General features: G+C 55.0%; 1 protein-coding gene across 6 annotated transcripts; it reads right to left on the reverse strand.

Annotated features, from left to right (window-relative positions):
• Positions 1-1,480: 1,480 nt before the first annotated feature.
• Positions 1,481-12,060, reverse strand: IFFO1 (intermediate filament family orphan 1). Of its 6 annotated transcripts, XM_062617251.1 has the most exons (10): positions 11,197-12,059; positions 6,224-6,284; positions 6,042-6,137; positions 5,656-5,796; positions 5,149-5,211; positions 4,561-4,745; positions 3,968-4,088; positions 3,189-3,281; positions 2,871-3,001; positions 1,481-2,247 (listed from the first exon to the last, which is right to left on the reverse strand). In XM_062617251.1, exons 1-10 carry the CDS (start codon positions 11,874-11,876, stop codon positions 2,145-2,147), a joined length of 1,674 nt encoding a protein of 557 aa, XP_062473235.1. In that variant the 5' UTR covers positions 11,877-12,059; the 3' UTR covers positions 1,481-2,144. The 6 variants fall into 6 exon arrangements, with proteins under 6 accessions (XP_062473235.1, XP_062473209.1, XP_062473217.1 ...); XM_062617225.1 differs by lacking the exon at positions 5,149-5,211 and having other exon boundaries at positions 3,980-4,088; positions 5,647-5,796; positions 11,197-12,060; XM_062617233.1 differs by lacking the exon at positions 5,149-5,211 and having other exon boundaries at positions 4,561-4,721; positions 5,647-5,796.
• Positions 12,061-18,447: the final 6,387 nt, after the last annotated feature.

The following is an 18,447-nucleotide window of genomic DNA, read 5'->3' on the forward strand; positions in this document are numbered from 1 at the left end:
TGCTTCACACTTGAAATCTCTCAGGGAACATGTTCTATAGTCCTGTGGGTTTCTTAAGAAGTACTCAGAGGCCAAGGTACATGTCATGGGTTATGCACAGGGGAAGGCAGGCTTAGCCAGCCACTCACAGAGATTTCCACAGCAGAGAAAGAACAGAAGACGCTGCAAAGACACATACTGGAGAGGGGATTTGCATGAACTAGAAGATCCTTCAGGCAGGACAGAACGTGATCTCTGATCTACTGTGCATGAGCCATCACCACTCAAAAGAAAAGGCCAGTTTACAGTATTTCCTCTGGCTTTAGCTCCTTTAGGAAGAAAAAGGGAAGAGGGAAAGAAGCAGAAACAGTTGGCAAGGGGGCATGGAGGGGAGGTGAGGAGATGAAGACCCTGTCTCAGGGTGGGCAGAGGCCCTCACCTCCCACTGTCTCTTACAGATGGGGCAGGGAGTACACTTCTGCGGCTACCCTGCTGCCCCCAAGGCTCCCCTGCGAGATGAAGATGGCACTTGTGAGTTGGAGCCCAGCCACAGCAGGCCCTTCGCTCAGGAGCTGCGCCCTGCCCTGGGCAGGGCCTCATGTCTCCTGCCTCACCGCGATGCTGGCTGCAACCAGCCAGCTTAGCCCATGCTCAAATGCCAGCACATGCCTTAACATGTCTTGCAGGCACAGGCAGAGAACCTCACCCTGCCCAAACACCAACCCTCTGCACTGCAGTGTGAGGATGTGCCTGTGCTTACAGCTCAAGTGCACGTCAGTGTTTGCTACCCAAGCCAAACCTACAGAGATAAAACTGTTGCATCCCTCAGCCCTCATTTTACCTTTCTTATCTAATCTTAGAGATGATCCAAAACCTCCACTGTCATCTACTTTCTCTTCTCTTCAGGACCTTGAGAGAAGCTTTTTTCTCTGGACTGTTGCCTGCCTTGGCTGTACAGCCCAGGTCAGCAAACAGCCCTGCGGAACACTGCTTCTTGGCAGGCTGTTCACCCGCTCCTGCCACCCTGCCAGACCCCAGCCTCCCATCACCAGAGGAGAATGTGCAAGGCCCAGCCAGGCAAATGCCAGAAGAGAAGGTGGGACAGGGGAAACCCCACCGTGGTTACACAGAATTTGGATGTGGGGTTGGGGGCAAGCAAGAAGATGCTCTGGGACTGATACCCTGGTGTGGCAGAGGAGACCAAGTGCTGGGAGAGGAAGGTCCACAAGTTATGAGACACATTTGGCTTCATTTTCAATCCCACAGCCCCAGCGTCAATGATGATACTGGTTAAGAATAAGGCACCCAATGCAGCACCAGTGCTACACATGGCCCATCAAGAGCCAGTGGCTCCCAGAACAGGGATCTTGCCCCATCTAGCACACCCAAAGGCCAGGAACACCCCATAGGAGGCCCCCACTGACGTGGGCTTGGGGGTCCGGTGGAGGACAACCCCAACCTCAAGCCACGCAGCACAAGGAAAGCCCACACCCAGCCAAGCTGTAGAAAAGGAAACTGTCCCATTTAATGACCCCTTGTCCCTGTAACACAGACATGAGCGCACCGCCAACGTGCGGCAAAGCGAAGTGCACCATGAGCGGGGCTCAGCCCCTGCCCTGGAGGAGGCAGGGGGGGATTGGGGTGCTCGGCTTGGCACGGGGACCAGCCAGGCACCCGGCCAGCAGCAAGGACAGAGAGCATCCCAGGCTCGGTCCAGTTGGCACCAGTGTCAGGTCCAGTTTGCAGGAAGATACGGCTCTTGTTTGGCTCCATGTGGTGCAGGGAGGGCAGGGGGCAGGACAAAGCGTACCAGGACGGAGGAGGTGGGTCTGGAGGAACCTGGGAACAGGTCCTGGCGAATGCCACTGTGGCAGATTTGGAGCCTCCCTGCCCAAACCGTGGTTTAACCATAGCAGGGAAAGGGAACAGAGAAGGGGCTGGAGGCTGAGCAGCCCCAACAAGGACTCTCAGGTCTATCTAGCTATTCCCATTTGTGAGATATCTGGTGGCAAGGGGGTGCGGGATCTGCCAAGCTCCCCAAAACGGGAGTGAGCCTGGGCGACAGACGTTTACCAGCAGCTCCATGGCCCTGACAGTCTCTCTCAGGCATGGCTCAGGCACCCCTGTACCAGGAAGGGTGTCCAACAGAGCGGGTCCTCCCCTCATTATCTGATGGAAGCGTCACTGGGAGGGTCACGGTCAGACTCCTCACTCTCCTCGTTCGGGGCTGACTCGCTGTTGGAGGCTGGGGTGAAGGCAGGAGACTTTCTGTGGAGAAGAGTAAAGGGCAACAGTCACAGCACTGACCAGAGGGAGGAAAAGGACCCAGTTCGCTGTGAGCAAGGGGCACCAGAGCAAGGAGAGAAGCTTTAGTGTCTCTTTCACTCCTGTGGGGCATGTGTGGGAATCCTTAGAGGCTGGTGAGGGTGTCCCAGAGGACACCATCAGTGAGGTCCAGAGCATGAAGCAGAGCTGGTGCTGGAGGGGTCTGCCCAGAGGAGGACCCTACCAAGGCATGTGAGAATAGGGGTCAGTGAGAGCCCACCACAGAGAGCCCCTGCCTGGAGCCACCCTGGCTCCACATGCCTGTGGGGACTTTTATGATGTCCCTGCACAACAGCAGCTCCTCTCACCAGCTGGGTGCGATAGAGATGAGATGGCTTCAGCTGTCAAAACTGACTCCTGTGCACAACCCACCTTCTGCAGCGGTGGCACCACGACCTGTGTGGACGCTGGTCACCAGGAAGCCAACAGCCCCTGGGAACTGCGCTCTCTCTGTGCCACACCAGGGCAGGGCACAAGTATTACCCTATGGAGCTCCCACTCACCACCACCCTGGCTCCAGTCCTTGCCCAGAGCACGGGTATCCCGGCCCTCCCGCTGAAGCTCACCGGTCCCCAGACTGGGTGATGAGCCGCCGGCAAGTCTCCATCTGCACGTCCAAGCCTCGCTTCATGCTGCACATCTCCATGTACTCGTGCAGGTGGCGGTTCATGTCGTTCTTGGCTGTGGCCAGCTCCAGCTGCACAAGGGAAATGGTTCAGAGATAAGCCCAAAGCACAGTGTGGTGCAGGGCAGGGGGCATGGCCAGACCCAAAGCTGCTGCCCCCCGTCATGAACCACCAGCTCCAGCATGGTGTCTCCCTCCCTGGACATTCACTCCACTCCATCCCCCTCTGTGCCATGCCATCCCCACTTCCTCCTCCTACCTCTATTTGGTCAATGGTTTCCTGGTACTCCTTCTCACGGCTCTTGAACAACGACTCCGTGTCCTTGATCACCTTTTCCAGGCTGTCATCTTGCTGTTGGAGGGAGGAGATGGCATGTTTAGAGCCACGGAAACATCCAACATGAGGAACCAAGGCAAGAGAGAGAGATATCAGAGAAAGAACTGGGAAAACATAAGCAGTGTAGTATAAATGAGGCACAAGCCAGTTCTGCCAACATGGGGTAGGGAGACCCAGGATTTGCCACGCAGGGCAGTCAGCATGTCAGATCAGAACAAGCCCAGCCACTGCCCAGCAGCTCTGGAGAGCACAGACCACCCCCAAGAGCCACACATCCCATAGAGAGTGCTGAAGGCCGAAGATGTGAAATGGTGAGGAATTTGGCCAGACATCGAGGCCTCTGTTTGGGCAGAGCTGCTGCACAGCAGGCAGTGGGCTGGAGAGCCCACCAGAGAGCAGCCCAGCCAGAGGAGGTTTTCTCTGCTGGGAAGGCTGTGGCTCTCCTCACATGTGGGCCATGCCCTCAGCACGTCTTTCATGCTACGTATCCCCAGTTTGTCTAACAAGGAGACCTTCACACGGATGCAGTAACGTATTCACGTGGAGAAGATGGGATGTAGAGAGGAAGCATCTGTACAGGCCTGCAAGGGATGGAGGCTCTGAAGTCTGGTCTTTGAGGGAGCATCTTCCCAGGCTCAGGAAGGACCGAGTCTCCCAACCCAAGGCTGATTCACACTGAGGGGACCTGACACCACTGTTACCTCCCCCTGCACCTCTGCGGCTGCAATGGCGTATCCGGAGAAGTCCTCCCAGAGGAGCAGCGTTTCTTCTGTCTCCTCCCACGTGAGGCTGTCACAGTCATCCTCAAAGTCATATTCCCTCCTGGGGGCAAGGGAACAGCGTATCAGCATGCAGCAGCAAAACCCCAGCAGGCAGAAGGCTGCACCAGTGCTGAAAGCCTCGTCCCCACTAACAGGCAGGGCTGCAGCCCTTGGAGGTCTGGTCAGGGTGAGCTTGAGTGTGCCCAAACCCAACAGTGGAATGGGAAAGGGCTGGTCAGAAGCCCTGGAAAATTCAGGCAGGGACTCCCAAAAGTTGGGAAGGGGGCAAGAGGAAGGGGGCTGGACCAGCTTCCACCCACAGCACGGGTGGGCTCAGGTCTCCTAGGTGTTTAGTCCCACTGTGCTGCAGAGCATAGGGTATATGCACCCTGCAGCAGCATTTCCCATCTCACCCTCCCCTGTGAGAGGAGCAGCAGCCCTCCTTGACCCCCCCATTCCAGGCAGCAGGGGGGAGCCTGGTGCTGGAGCCTGGCTCTGCGCCGGTGGCAGAGGTGCGGAAGAGCCGCACTCACAGCTGGTTCAGCATCCTCTGCATTTCCTCATTGATACTCATGGCTGTGGTCTCGTCCTCCTCTTCCTCTTCAGGTTTTCGGGAGGCATCGCTCTCTGACAGTGAGGTGTCTTCGTCGCTGACCTGCTTGCGCTCCCGCTTCCGCCCCACCGAGGCTGGGACCTTAACGGGAGACAAGTGCAGAGACTACAGAAACGAGGCCGGGTCCGAGGTCGGGAGCAGGCAGTCAGGAGGAGATGGAGGGGAAAGGAATGGTGGAGGGACAGAAAGGCAGGGAAAGAGAGAAAGAAAGAGAGAAAGGAAGAAAGGAAGGAAGAAAAGCAAGAGAGAAAGAGAGAGATGGGCTCATTATGATCAGGTTAAAGATGGTGCAATGGATAAAACATGGTTTTAGCATTTCCTAAAATTAAAACTAAGCAACTAAAGATGGGATCTATGACTCTGATGAGAAAATAACAATGTGGCTTTATTGCAGAAAAACTCAAATCACCCACCAGCCCCATACAGAAACAGGGAAACACAGTGACAGAAACAGGAAAAAAGACAAGAGTCTGAAGAAGGTGACATATGTCAGTATTTACAGTCCGACCTTATTTACACAAAGTTTAAAATTTGTACACTTTCCCAACTGAATGGAACTAACCAATTGCTTCTGTAAGGACAAAGAGAGCGAGACAGAAAGGCAGCGACATCCAGAAAGAGACAAGAGACAGAGACAGAGAAGAGAGACAGAGAGAAGATGACGGAGAGGGGAAGGGGAAGGAGAGAGATGGAGTTAGAGACAGACACTCAAGCAACTCATCTCCCTCCTGCAGCTGCTCCCCTACCACTGCGGGATCCCCGGGCCCAGAGCAACAGGTCAGCAAGAGGTTGAGGGGACTCTCGGTGCCCAAAGCAACATTTGGAGCTTTCCACCTCCTCTCTGTGCCCTTTCACCAGGTCCTCCGAAGAGAGACAGAGAGCAAGGGACTGCAAGGAGCAAGGGTGACCAAGCGTCTCCCCTAGCAGGGGCTGGTGTTGTCTCTTCTACCTCCTTCAGGAACTCTCCTCCCCAGAGCCAGTGGCTGAGCCTGGGGCAGCAGCAGACGCTTCTCACCTGAAACATCTTGATCATGTCCTCACAGTTTCGCTGCTGTGCCACGTCGCACAGCTTGGCAGTGATGTCAATGCGCCGGCAGATGTCCATGTCCACCTTCATGGCCTTCTCCTGGATCTTGGTGTCCAGCTCCGTGATGTTCTGAACCCACAGCACCGCGGGAGGGAGACAAAGTAGGAGCATTAGGCAAGGCAAACAGCAATCTCCACATTATCCCCTGTGTTGCAGCACCCCATCTGCATCCCCACTTTGTTCGCTGCACCCTGGACCAACCCTGCCAGAATACCATTGTGCTGGACATGTCCCACCAAGGAACTGCTTTTCTCTGCAGCCCCACTACTTGGGTAAGAGACTGCTGCTGGGTCGGAGAGGGGTTAGGGACTCACATTGCTCATCAGTCCCTTGAAGACAACAAGCTCTGCCTTGAGCTGCTCCACCTTCATGGCCAGCTCTTCCTGGCAGGCTTCAGCTTCCTGGGCTTCCTGCGCCGGAAAAAGGGAGATGTGCAAATCAGTGTTGGCACAGGGCAGCTGGGGTGCAGGGGAAGGAGGGGGACAGCGATGCTCACCTCCTGCAGCTCAGTCACCCGGTCCTGAAGCTGGACACGCACCGTGTACTCCTCTTCCCATCTAGGGAGACATACACGCTGGTCAAATCCCACCAGCCTTGCCAAAGAGAGAGGAGGGAGCGGCAGCTGCTCACCCCAAAGCTATCCAAGAGGGGGTGATGATGGGAAGGAGAACGTGCCCAGGAATGCATCACTGCCTGCTTGCAGAGGACGGCAGCTGCCAAGCCCATCAGCCCCCCTCCTGGCCACAAACCCTGCCCCACCAGCTCTCCCCTGTCCCTGCTGGGGGCTGGCCAATGGCTGCCTGCTCCACAATGGGGGGAGCTGGGGACACCAACCACAGGCTGCATGCAGCAGCTGCTCTGCATGCCCTGCCGCTCTGGGGCTGGCCCATGGCCCAGCACATCCCCACCAGCCTCTCTATCTCTGCCCTAAGCCCCTCAGCTTTGGGTCATATTAGGTTCAGCTCTGACACTCAATAACAGGATTGCAGACATAGCAGAGTTGCCCCCATCTCCATCATATCTGGGACCACATTTGCATGGCTGCAGTGCTGCAGTTCAGGCTGTTCAGAAGTACAAACCCCAACCTAACACCAAGCCATGCTGCAGCATGATGTGCACCAAAATGAAGGGCTGCTCTTCTGCCTGTACCAATGCAGAGGGCTGCCCTGCGCCAGGCCACACTATCCAGAACAGGGTACAAGCCTCCTTGACTGTACTGCTGCATAACAGGTTGGATTAAAGAACACTGTTCCATCCTACAAGGGAGCAGGATGGACTGTCCCAGTTTGTGCCAGGTTGGCCGGCGGGCACTGGATTAGGCTCTGCAGCTCTGCAAAAGACTGAGCTTCAAGGTGCCCGGCCTTGCTATATACATCACCTAGCAATTATTGTATTTCAACTGTGTGAGATCATCATTTTGGCCTATGCTGCGGTGTTGGCCCAGTCCATCACCTTCTGGGAGGCCACTAGGCTGTACTGCTCTTTGCTAAATGACTCTCTCATCGAGCAGACAACACTGACGTGTGCGCTGCAATGTGACACAGGGCAGGGCTGCTGCATTCTCACCCGGCTCCCTGCTCTTCTGGGAAAGCCAGGCTTCTCCAACAAAGTGGGATTTCTCTGGGAAAGCCACCAGGGCTGGGCCCTGCCTTGTGCTGTGATCTCCAGGTTCTATTTCATGCCTGCAAGCACCAACACAGGCACCGTGACCCTGCACAAGGATGTGAAATATCTCTCCTCTAGCTTACTCACACCAAGTCTGAAAAATAAATCCTAAGGTCTAGGAGACCAGACAGTGCATGAAAAGCCTTCCCACTTGTTATGTCTCGGGGTATCCCACAGCTGATGATGTGGGAGAATCCCAGCTTCTGAATTTCGAAGCTGTTAAGGCTGGCAACCCTGCTCCTAACTCAAAGACAAAGCATGCAGTCCTCTTGTTGGTGTTGGCTCCACACCGCAGCTATAAAAGGGGAGTCAAAGGGGCTCCCATCCCTTTGGGGGAAAAGGAGATGAAGAGAGAGGGAAGGAGAAAGATAAAACCTAGAACTGCCCTTATATGGGAACTGTTCAAACAACGCCTCGGTCCGCAGGGAGAAAAACGTCTTCCATCGTAAGAAATAATTTTTACCATCTTTCCCAGCGTGGCACTTCCTCCCTTTTTTGGTCCCCGCCTCCCTCCGGGTCTCTGTAATAGCCCGCACTGACTGGGGAAGTAAAGCACAGCTACTAATCCTTGGAAGAATTCATTTCACACAAGCACAGATCAGATAAACACCGATTTAAAGGCGGGAAGCAGCAGCGATTCACCCCGCCAGTGCTGAATCTGCACGTCCACCCGTTCCAAACCTCTCTCCTGCTCACCTCCTGCCTGGCTCCTTCTTCCCTGGCTCCCTCCTGCAATGCACCACTCCTAATAATAACCTGCCTGCAGCACTGCACCCACTGTGCTGCCCAGTGCTGCCAGGTCGCTTCCGGCTGGAAGCAAGGAGCGACCCACACAACCCCACGGCCACCAGCCCACGCATCCTTCCTGAACTGCTGCGAGACAGCAACAACCTGCCTGAAGGCTGACACACTGGGAGAAGGCAGAGAGTGAGAGCAGGAGGGTCCCAGCAGCAGACATACCCGGCCATCTTCTTGCCAGCTACAGGGCAGGCCTCCTAAAGCAGGGGACGTGACAAGATGCAGTGCTGTCCATACAGCCGCTACCCATTCCCCCAGGTGTGTCCTCTCAAGAAGTTCACTTAAACCTTAAACCCCCATTTGCTGCAAAAGGCATTGGGGCGCCTCACTGCCGGTGCCGCGGGGCAAGCTTGAAGCTTGAATGCTTGAAGCTTGAATTTGGGGCTTGAAGCTGAACTTGAACCTTAAGTTTCCCCCTCTGGCCATGTCTGGACTATGTTTGAGCTTCATCTTAATGGTGAATGCCCTGCAGCTTGGTGCACCTCCACGGAGGGTAAATACATCAACGAGACCTTCTTGCAGCCTCTCAATATGTAAAGAAGGCTTATCAGAAAGATGGAGACTTTTTACCAGGGCCTGTAGTGACAGGAGAAGGGGCAATGGTTTTAAACTGAAACGGTAGATTTAGATGCGGCATAAATAAGGAATTTTTTATGATGAGGGTGGCGAGACACTGAAGCAGGTTGCCCCATTACATATTGTGAATGCCCCATTATAGGAAGTGTTCAAGGTCAGGGCTTTGAGCAACCTGATCTAGAGAAACCCCATGGCAGGGGGCTGGATTAGATGATCTTCAAAGGTCCCTTCCAACCCAAACCATCCTGTGACGTACACACTGTGCCATAACACTACTCGCCCCACACCTCCAGCATGTCCTTGTAGCATCCAAGATAGAAACTACTTGAGAATACAGATGTAGCAGACAGCACAAACCTGATGAGACTTTCAGATCCCCAGTGCTTGGCAGGTCTATATGACACTCACAGGCACCATTTGCCCCTCTGCAAGCCATCCAGGCACAGTCCACTCCTCCCAAGTACAGCTCCTGTGAGCCTTTCTCCTGCTGCTGCATCTCTTCTTGTCCCACCCTGTTGCCCCTGCACCTCTCCTAGATCCCAGACTGGAATTCCATCCCTGCATATGCAACAAGAAGCTCCTCTGTGGCACCGCTCTGAGTGCTGTGGGGTGCACGGTGGCAACACTGCCCTGAAGCGCAAGCTCAAGCACCCAAGCCATAGGTCCGCGAAACGGGAAGTCTTGTGTTAACACGGCCTCTTCCCTCTGCTCCCAGGCAGGTGGAAAAGGGATAACACCAGCCACTCCGTCCCAGGTCAGAGCCAGTCATGGCAGGGAAGTGTCTGCTCCCCAGTGTCAGCCCTCAGCATGGGGAAGCATGTGGAAATGGGATCCTCCTGTTCCATTCCCCTGTTTGGGACCTGGCTGAACCCATCAGAAAGTTCCCGGTGCTGGAAAGGGTCTGGGGGTGGGGTCTGCTTTTCCCCAGCTCCTGGTAACACAGTCCAAAAATAGATCCTACCAACAACATTGGCCCGCAGCAGCTTGTGGTGCACCACTGCCTGCCCCAGCATCCCTGCTCTCTCCATCACCCCCCTGAAGCCTTCCCAAAGCCCACTTGACAGAGTGGGACAACTCCAAAAAGCTCCCCTCTCTCTCAGAGCATCACCAACAAAACACAACTTGGTCTCCTCCAGCTTTAAGTCTTGAGCCCTCCTGGCCAAAAGGCTGGCTCAAGCTTTCTGCTATTCAGTCTGAGAACACAAGGCAAGAAGAGCTGCCCGCCCCTGAAGAGGGAGCCTGACCCCTGGCTTAACGATAAAAGGCCTTAGCAATTGGTAGGAAAGAAGAGATACCAACTCTTCCTTTCCATGTGCCTTGCTCAGTGCCTTTGGAGAGTCTGACAGTCAAGTCTACTCAGCCAAAGCCTTATAAAGCCACAGACATAAGATGTCATCATGGATCCCTGGCCTTGATCTTGGCATCAGAGCCCATGGCTGTGAAGCACAGGTCAGCAGCGTGGCTCCTGCAGGTAGAGCACACCACTCCTTTGGGTACATAATCGGTTACTTTCAACTTGCTTCTAAAGCATCCTAAGGTGACTTCTCTTCTGAAAAAGCAGTCACTTGGGTAGTCGCCAGCAACGGTCTCACTCTGTCCCGCACCCTGACCCAGCGACGCCAGCCCCTGCCTGATCTCATTCTACGTGTGGATCTGGAAGCAGCTTTGGAAACTGGGTTGAAACAGAAGTGATGCGAGAGTGGCGGCTGCCCGGCACGGGAAAGAAGAACCGGCCAAGAGATTAGCTTTGCATTCTGCTTCACCCTTCTCCGAGGCACGTGCCAAGCCGCAGCTATTCTGGGTCAGGAGGAAAGCCCCTGAGGAGTGGGGTGCTCCCACACCGCTCATTGCTGCTGAAGCACTGCCCTGGAGAGTACTAGAGGTAGGAAGGGCCTGGGGGAGCCACCCTGCTGAGGGGCTTCTTGGTGCCTTCCTATGTACCCCAAGGCTTCTCCCCAGCAGCCTTTTCCAACCCAAACCCGCTCGCTGCTGCACATTCACCTTCCTCACCTACTTTCCAGCTGCTCCTCCTTCACTAGTGTTTCCAGACCCCCTTCCCTTTAAAACACCAGCTCCTGGAGTCACGGTATTTCTTCCCTGCTTGGAAAGGCATTTCTAGTCCCTCGTGCCGGGCCGGTAAGATGGAAAAAGGCTCAGCGACCATCCCGACAGAGTTCATACACCAGGAGGAAAGCGAGGAGACCCGGGCATAGATACATGTTTTCAGGGCTGTGTGTTTTTGCCATCGGACCCTACCTCTCACAGCCTGGAGCCTGCGCTCCCGGGAAGCCAGACCAGGGCTGACTCTCCCCCTCGCCTGCTTCTCCCACACCGGCTCCCGCCGGGTAGCGCCCCGCAGCCTTCCCGGCGATAGTTTCGGTCCCTCGGGGGCTGCAGCTCGGGCCCCTCGCTCCCGCTGCCCCTCCTCACCTGCGCTTGTACTCGTCGCGCTCCCTCTTCACCTTGGCCAGCACGTTGTAGAGCGCCCGGATCTCAGGGGTGATGGTGTCGATCTGCACGCCCACCCCGTCCGGGTGGACCCAGGAGACCCCCGGCCCTTGCACCAGGGTGGTCTCCGGCCCCGGGCCTAGCCGCCGGGCTTGCGAGAAGGACCAGATGGTGCCGGGCATGAAGCGGGAGGCGGTCGGGAAGGGGGATGGCTGGGCGGGCGCGCCGGGGCGGCAGCCGGGGGACCCCAGCGCCCGGGCCGGCCCCAGCCCCAGGGAGCGGATGGGGCCGATAAAGCCGGTCTGCACCGCCTGGTCGCGGCGCGGGGGTCCGCGGCCCCGGCTCCCGCCGCCCTCCTCCAGCGCCTGCTGCAGCTGCTTCTCCAGCTGCCGGTTGCGCCGCTCCAGCTCATGGACCTTGGCCAGGAAGCATCGGAACCGCAGGTTCAGCGTCTTCAGGACGCTGATGTTGGAGCCCAAGTCGTTGCGGAGGGCCATGGCGGCGGGCGGCGCGGGAAAGGGAGCGGCGGGTGGCGGGGCTGCTAGCTCTCCCCCGAGGGGCTCGGCGGGGCGGCCCGCGGGCGACGGCGGCAGCTCGGGGCCCGGCAGCCCCTGCTGCTCCTGCGGCAGAAGGAAGAGGTTGGGGCCCAAGAGCGGGTTCATGGCGGCGGCGGGACGGGGAGCGGGTCGCGGGGGGGGGAGCCGAAGCCGCCGGCGCCAATCAGGGCCCCGCCGGGGGGGCGGGATGCGCCGGGGGCTGCGCCCGGGCGGCCCGGGCGGCGGGGGTGCGGCTTCCGCTGCGGCGGGGATGCGGCGGGGCCGGAGAGACGCTCCCCGCGCCCCGCCGCCCGGCCCCGGGCGGAGCGAGCAGAGGAGGGGACAAGGCGAAAACCTCCCTTTCCTCGCCCGGCCCGGCCCGGCCCCCGCCCCTTCTCGCCCGGGGACCGGTGGGGGGGGAAGGAGCGTCCGGTCCGGCCGGTTTCGGGGCTGCCCAGGCAAAGGGATGGGGCACGGGCGGGCAGCGCGGCCGGGTCCAGCGGGACTCCGGCGTGCGCGGCCCGCGAGCAGCGAGACTGGGGGGGTCCTTCTCCAGCGCCACAAGCTGAAGTCCCGCCGGGCACCGTTTCCCATCATCAACCAACCCAGCACCAGCCCAGTGTGCCTGTGCTGCTGCTTTTTTGTTTATTATTAGTAATATTTGCATAGCTTTCATGCTCTCCCCGGTGCTGCCCCCCTTAAAAAGGACATTACTTTCCATATGCACCTCCGACCCCCCCCCCCCCCGTTGTCCTCACTCGAGCCTCCCTCCAAAGGCAGCCGTGCCCCTGCTCCATCAGCAGTCGCCTACGGAGAGCTGACACCGGACAATGGCGAGCCAGAGGGCAGAGGAGGATGTGTGGAGGCAGTCAGCCTCTCAAATATCATGCTTGGCTTGCGGCTGGCTTTCTCCTTTGTTGTTCACAAAGCAGCCTCGGGTCTTGTTTCTTGCCCCATGTTTTAGGTCTTTTCCTACAGTCTTTCCCCCTCTGGCCCTGATCTCAACCCCAGGTCAATGTTGCAAGAAGCACTGGCATGGTCCCTCACCTCGCTGGGATGAGACTGCACACATCAACACTTAGGGATGTGGACACCTGTGTTACCTCGCTGCCTGCGTGCTCATTACCCATTCCCCCAGGACATTCACTGCGCAGCTGAGCATGGCATTTGCACAAAGCAGTCTCTAAGATCCCAGCTGAGCCGACAGCAAAGAGTAAGCAAGCGACGGGTTTGAATTAAAGGAGATGCCCAGTACTGCCCTACATTAAACTCTGTGGCAGGATGTGGGCAGGCTCCAGTGGGCTGCTGCAGCCCTTCCCTTGGCTCAGTCCACGCTTCCAGAAACATCCTGGACTCACTGACGGTAACCAGCTTTGCTGGTCTTGACTGGGAGTCTGCCTATTGCGTTTTCTCTGCTGCCTCTCCTCCAGGCCTCCATTACTCATTTGCCTTTCTTGCCTGGGAGCAGACCAAATGAAATTTGTTCCCCTCTCCTGCCTTGCTGTGTCCAGCATCAGTTTTGTCCTGTGACCTGCTTGTCTCCCCTGTCCTGCCTGCAACTCTGGGCTCTCCATTTGCATTTTTAACATCTCCTCTCCCACCGGTAATGTGGCTGCATCCTCCCTGGCACACCCATGACTCCCACGGGTGTCATCCTCCCATCACACACATGGGATTTTAGTCCCACCCATATGGGTTTAGGGTGGGAAATGAAGTGAGCTTTCCTTCTCCTTCTGTCGCCTCCTTTTTAACACTTTTCTAGAGCAACTGGCCAGAGAGGCTGAGCTACTGCGAGCAATGCTTTTGTCAAGGGAGAGGAGCACAGGAAGGTTTTCCTAATGGACAGGAGCAGATCTCTGTCTTCCAAAAACCCTCGCTGCAACAGCAGCTGGAGCCATGCGCCCAGCAGCAGTAGTGCCAAATAAATAGCCAGGGCAAAGGGAAGGACAGAAGGACAAAAGGGATCCTGCTCAAGAGGCTTGTTTTGAAGCAGCAGCTCCAGCTCCAAGACCTCCCAGCATGTGCCCTGAAAACCATCACTGACTCCCTCCTGTCACATGTCACTTCACTCTCCCCACATGCACCGCAGCCTCCGTGCCTATGCAGCAACCCGTGCTCTCTGCCAGCATCCTCCCTCACGTACCCCTGATTTTACCCCCTTACCTGCCAAGAGCAATGCCACAAAACGTGGAGCAAGCGCTTTCCTCAGCCCTGCTTGTCCTGATTCTGTCCTGCTGGGGAAACCTGGCAAACGGAGCTGATTAATGAAGTGCCAGTGGAGGAGGGCATCACCATCCATCAGGAAAAGCCTTTTTACTAGGAGGCCAGCGCAGTGCTGGAGCAGGTGATGGGATCTCCATCCCTGATGGTTCCCAGAGCTCAGCTGTGCAGTGCCACAGGGATGTGACTTAGTGCCCAGACAGTCCTATTTACCACAGGGGACTGGGCTACAGAGCTCCAGTGCCTCTTCTTACCAACACTCCTCCTGTCTCCTGGAGAGGCCAGGGCAGTGTGAAGCCTCGTTTTTTTTACTGTTCCCTTGCTCGGGATACTTACAGAATCATGGAATGGTTTGGATTGGAAGGGACCTTAAAGCTCATCCAGTTCCAACCCCCTGCCACAGGCAGGGACACCTTCCACTGGAGCAGGTTGCTCCAAGCCCCGTCCAACCTGGCCTTGAACACTGCCAGGGATGGGGCAGCCACAGCTTCTCTGGGCAACACACAAGAACTTTTGGGCACTGTGCTGCCCTGCAAAGCCAGCAGCACACAGAGTGGGGAGAAATTGGCATAGAGGAGCAGCTGCCAGCAGGACCTGGGATCACCACACTGACCCACACTCCAAAGTGTGCCTGTCTAACAGCAAAGGAGGAAATAGACTTTCTCTTAAGAAACCCCAAACACCAGTCCAGGAGGGAGTTTTGTAGGCAGGTCGTGCATGTGAATGTCGTTTTAGGTACTACAGCCAAGAGCCAGGGTCCTAACTGACCTCACTATTCTCAGCAACTCCCCTTTGACTATATCAGGCAGGTGGGACTTGCAGACATCCTTGTCCTCCCTAGCAGGATGGACAGCTTGGGGGAGCAAAACCTACCAATCCGATCTTGGTCATTTGTGTATTCAGCCCCTACAGAAGTGTATACATCTATGGGGTTATGTGCAACAGAGCGTGTGCTCCATGATCTACATTTTATACCCAGGTCCCCGAAGTGCAGGATTTCAGTCCCTTCCTCTGGATACAGCCCAACACAGGACAACGCCACTGCAGGCTGCCTACCCAGCGCGGAGCAGACACTGCAGCACATGACATCACTGGAATTAGTGACCAAGCCACATTGCTACTGGAGTCTCTTCTCTTTCCATTACACATTACTGTCCATAGAAGTATTCCTTTTCCGTCTTCCACCATGCCGAGGGTGCAGCAGTGCCTGCCTCTCCCTCCCTTCCTCCCTCCCTCCTGGTTTGCAGACATGAACTGGCAGCACTCTGGAGCCGGGCAGGCAGGAGCTGGCTGTCTCACTGTACCCTGATAAGGCTTCTCTGAGAGACTCATCCCCTTCCACGTGGGGAGAAGGATTTGAAGAATCCCCACCGAATCCATGATCTTACATGTGTGATATTTCTCCCCCTGCGCTGGCAGTCATGAACACAGAACCTCACCTCTCCCAGGCACCAGGTCTGTTTTGAACACTTCTGGCCTTGTTTAGCCTAAATAACTTTACAGCGTGTGGCAACTCTATTCTAGAAGTGCCTACCTACTCTTTTTGTTTTTTCCTTCCTAGTCATTAAATGCCACCCCTGTGACATCTGTGCACAGCACAGAGGAACAGATACAACACATTGCACTGACTTCTCTCAACCAGCTTCTAATTTATAACATAGCAATTCTCCTCCTCAGCTCTGCTTTTAACCCTTGCTTTGCCTCAGTTCTTGCTTTGCTCTGCCTCAGCTCTTGCAAGCCACGTTGCCAGATATTCAAATATATTGAAGGAAAGTACTAAAAGATACCCACTAGTCACATTTTCCAAAAATCTCATCTTTCAGGCAACAAAAGATGAGATTAAGAATAAGAAGGCAGCTGCAAACACAAGGCTGGTGTGAACAGCAGCCGCATACCAGAACACAGAAGGAAGCCTGGTTAAAAGCAGCATCTATTCTCACCTTTCAGAAGGGCCTGACATAGTCTGGAGATCCACTAGAAACCAGACGGTTACATTGGAATCCCAACCAAGAACTTTCTGTTGCTGCCACTGAGGTTATCAAGATAAACTGGTTATCAAGCCAAGACTACACAGGAATCTCAATAGGCAGCAGCAAAGCGTTAGCACCGCTCTGAAAGGACTGGCTCACGGCTTGCCAGAGGTAAAAGTCCTTCTAGGTACAAGTCACCTACAGCTGGAAGATTGCCATATGGCTCCGGTTCTGAGCTGTATGCTAGCATCCTGTGTTTCACTCTGGGGGAATTCTGCTAGAACTGGAAAACACCTAAGGCTGGAGGAGCAGAGGCAGGGCTCAGCCTATCTGGAGGCTGCTGTTGCCACAAGCAACACAAGCTTCGTGCAGCCAGGGCCCAGCTGAAGGACACGAGGTGCTAGGCAGAGCTCAGGACTTGCCTTGGGAGCACTAAGGGGCAGGCGCAGCAGTGGGACCACCTCCTGGGGGCACAGGAGCTGCTAAGCTGGGTCAGAACAATGGTCCATCTAAGCCCAGGAATCAGTGTTCAGCGCAGGATGAGGATGGAGGGGATTGCAGCCAGGGCAAGTAAGCAGCAATCCCTCCCAGCCTCTAGCAGTTCATGGCTCGAGGATCTTCTGAGCCAGCTGTTTACCAGCCTCTGGTGCATACAGCTGGGTTTTCAACCTGCGTAAGCTTCTAGCACCCGCCATACCCTGCAGAAAGGAGTTTCATGGCTACCTGCACCATTGGTGCATTTGATGGGTCCCAGGGTTTTGGTTTTTTTTGTGTTATTGGAAAAGAGCCAACAGTTGCTCCCCATTCATCTTCTCCACAAACCATGCCACAAAGCAATTTTACACACTGTTATATCACTTCTTTCTGCATGGCCTCTTTTCCAAGCTTAGAGGCCTACATTCTAGCTGTTCCTCTTACAAACCATTCCATAACTTGTGATGTATTTGTCCTCCCTGAACATTTCCTAAAGTCATTCAAGATGGGGGGCACCAGAAACACAGTACTGAAGTACAGGTACAGGGGGTTGTAATAATTGTCTCCGTTTTGCTATCGAGTAGTTCATTTCCTAATAGCACCTTGCTTTTATGTAGCTTTTCTGAAAGACCCCAGAAAACTTCCCTTGGGTTCTGTGCATCAGAGACCTCACCACACAAGCCTGGAGTGAGACAGTTGCATTCAGAGGCTCCTCCCTGCCCTGGTTCACCGGGAAGCATGGGGAAAAAGTTCTTTTCCACTATAAGGGTATTTAATTAATGGCTATTCAACACAAAAAGACAAAGCCACCCCCCCAAAACAGACTTATAATAACCACAGAGATACTAAAGCCCTAAAAAGCAGAAGACAACATGGCCTGTAACAGGGACCAGGACTCCGGAGACACTGACAGATTGAACCATTACAGGAAGCACTCGAGCACAGCCTGGAATTGCTTCAGCCAGGAACTTCACAACTGGAAAAACCAGAAAGCAAAATTACTGTGGGCTTCATGGGAAAGTGCAGATTTATTATGGGATGCTTGAGGGGAACTTTGGGATTGTGTAAGGATTATCATGCAGTGTTTTAAGGAAGATTATGGGAGCAAAATTTACCCAGGGATGTTTAGGGGAAGGATCAAAGGAGGCAAAAGGGAAGCATCAAGCTAGATCAAGGGAAGTGAGCATGGGAAAATGGAGAGGAGGAATAAATAGAAAGGGGCAGTCACACAGGACTGGCTGCTGGTCAGCACACGTGCCTGGCTGAGCTCTGTAACCGATTACCACCATCCAACCTGGCCTTAGATTAAAGTAATTCTGGCTTTTTCCTCTGCATGCATGTGCATTCGTGATCCGCCAGCAAACTGCCAGCTAGACAAGCCCCTGCAGAAGAGGTCTGAGAGCCAGTACTGGTCAGACTGCAGTCTGAGGATCTATGTGATCTATGAACATGTATGCCCACGGTGCACTAACATGCTCTAGCTTTGATGGGCTTGTGACCACGAACAGGATTAGGCCTTTTCTGCCATCTATGTTTTGTGGGTGCTGTTTGTGTTTTCCTGGGTACCTGGTACAGCACTATGACTCCATTTCTGTTAATCAGTCTCCATCTGGTGCATTGAGAGCACGTGTGCACATGTCTGAGGGAGGTTTGTGGAGTTCACACTCAGCCTCAATGCTTGCTGAACCTGCTAACATGGGAAAGCAGCAACCTCACATGTAGCAGACCAGGGCAGAAAGGATTCGTCAGATCCTACAGTCCAGTGCATTCAGCTATCCTCAACATCAAACACTGGAATAGCACATCCAAATTCTCCCATGAACCCAAAGCTTGGCAAGGAAAACAAATCAAGTCAAAGCCTCACATGAGCTGAGCAAGCCAAGTGCAGAAATCATGCTTCAAGGTCTCCATACATGATGATGGAGAAACACACTTGGTAGAAAGCTTATTAATGAATTGGCTCTAGAAAGAGATTTATTGACTATAGAGCAGAATCAAAAAAGAGAATATCAACTCACACTAACAAGGGAAAG

Source organism: Pezoporus occidentalis, unplaced genomic scaffold, assembly GCF_034315485.1.
Source record: "Pezoporus occidentalis ecotype Australia unplaced genomic scaffold, CSIRO_AGI_Poc_V1 ctg104, whole genome shotgun sequence".
NCBI classification, from domain to species: Eukaryota; Metazoa; Chordata; class Aves; order Psittaciformes; family Psittacidae; genus Pezoporus; species Pezoporus occidentalis.

Coding starts and splice junctions, on each gene's coding strand:
- IFFO1 (XM_062617251.1), bottom strand. CDS start 11,876: ATGAACCCGCTCTTGGGCCCCAACCTCTTCCTTCTGCCGCAGGAGCAG. Junction 5,797..6,041: donor TCAAGGGACTGATGAGCAAT/GTGAGTCCCTAA, acceptor CTGTGGGTTCAG/AACATCACGGAGCTGGACAC. Junction 4,746..5,148: donor TTAAACTTTGTGTAAATAAG/GTCGGACTGTAA, acceptor TCGTTTCTGTAG/TCTCTGCACTTGTCTCCCGT.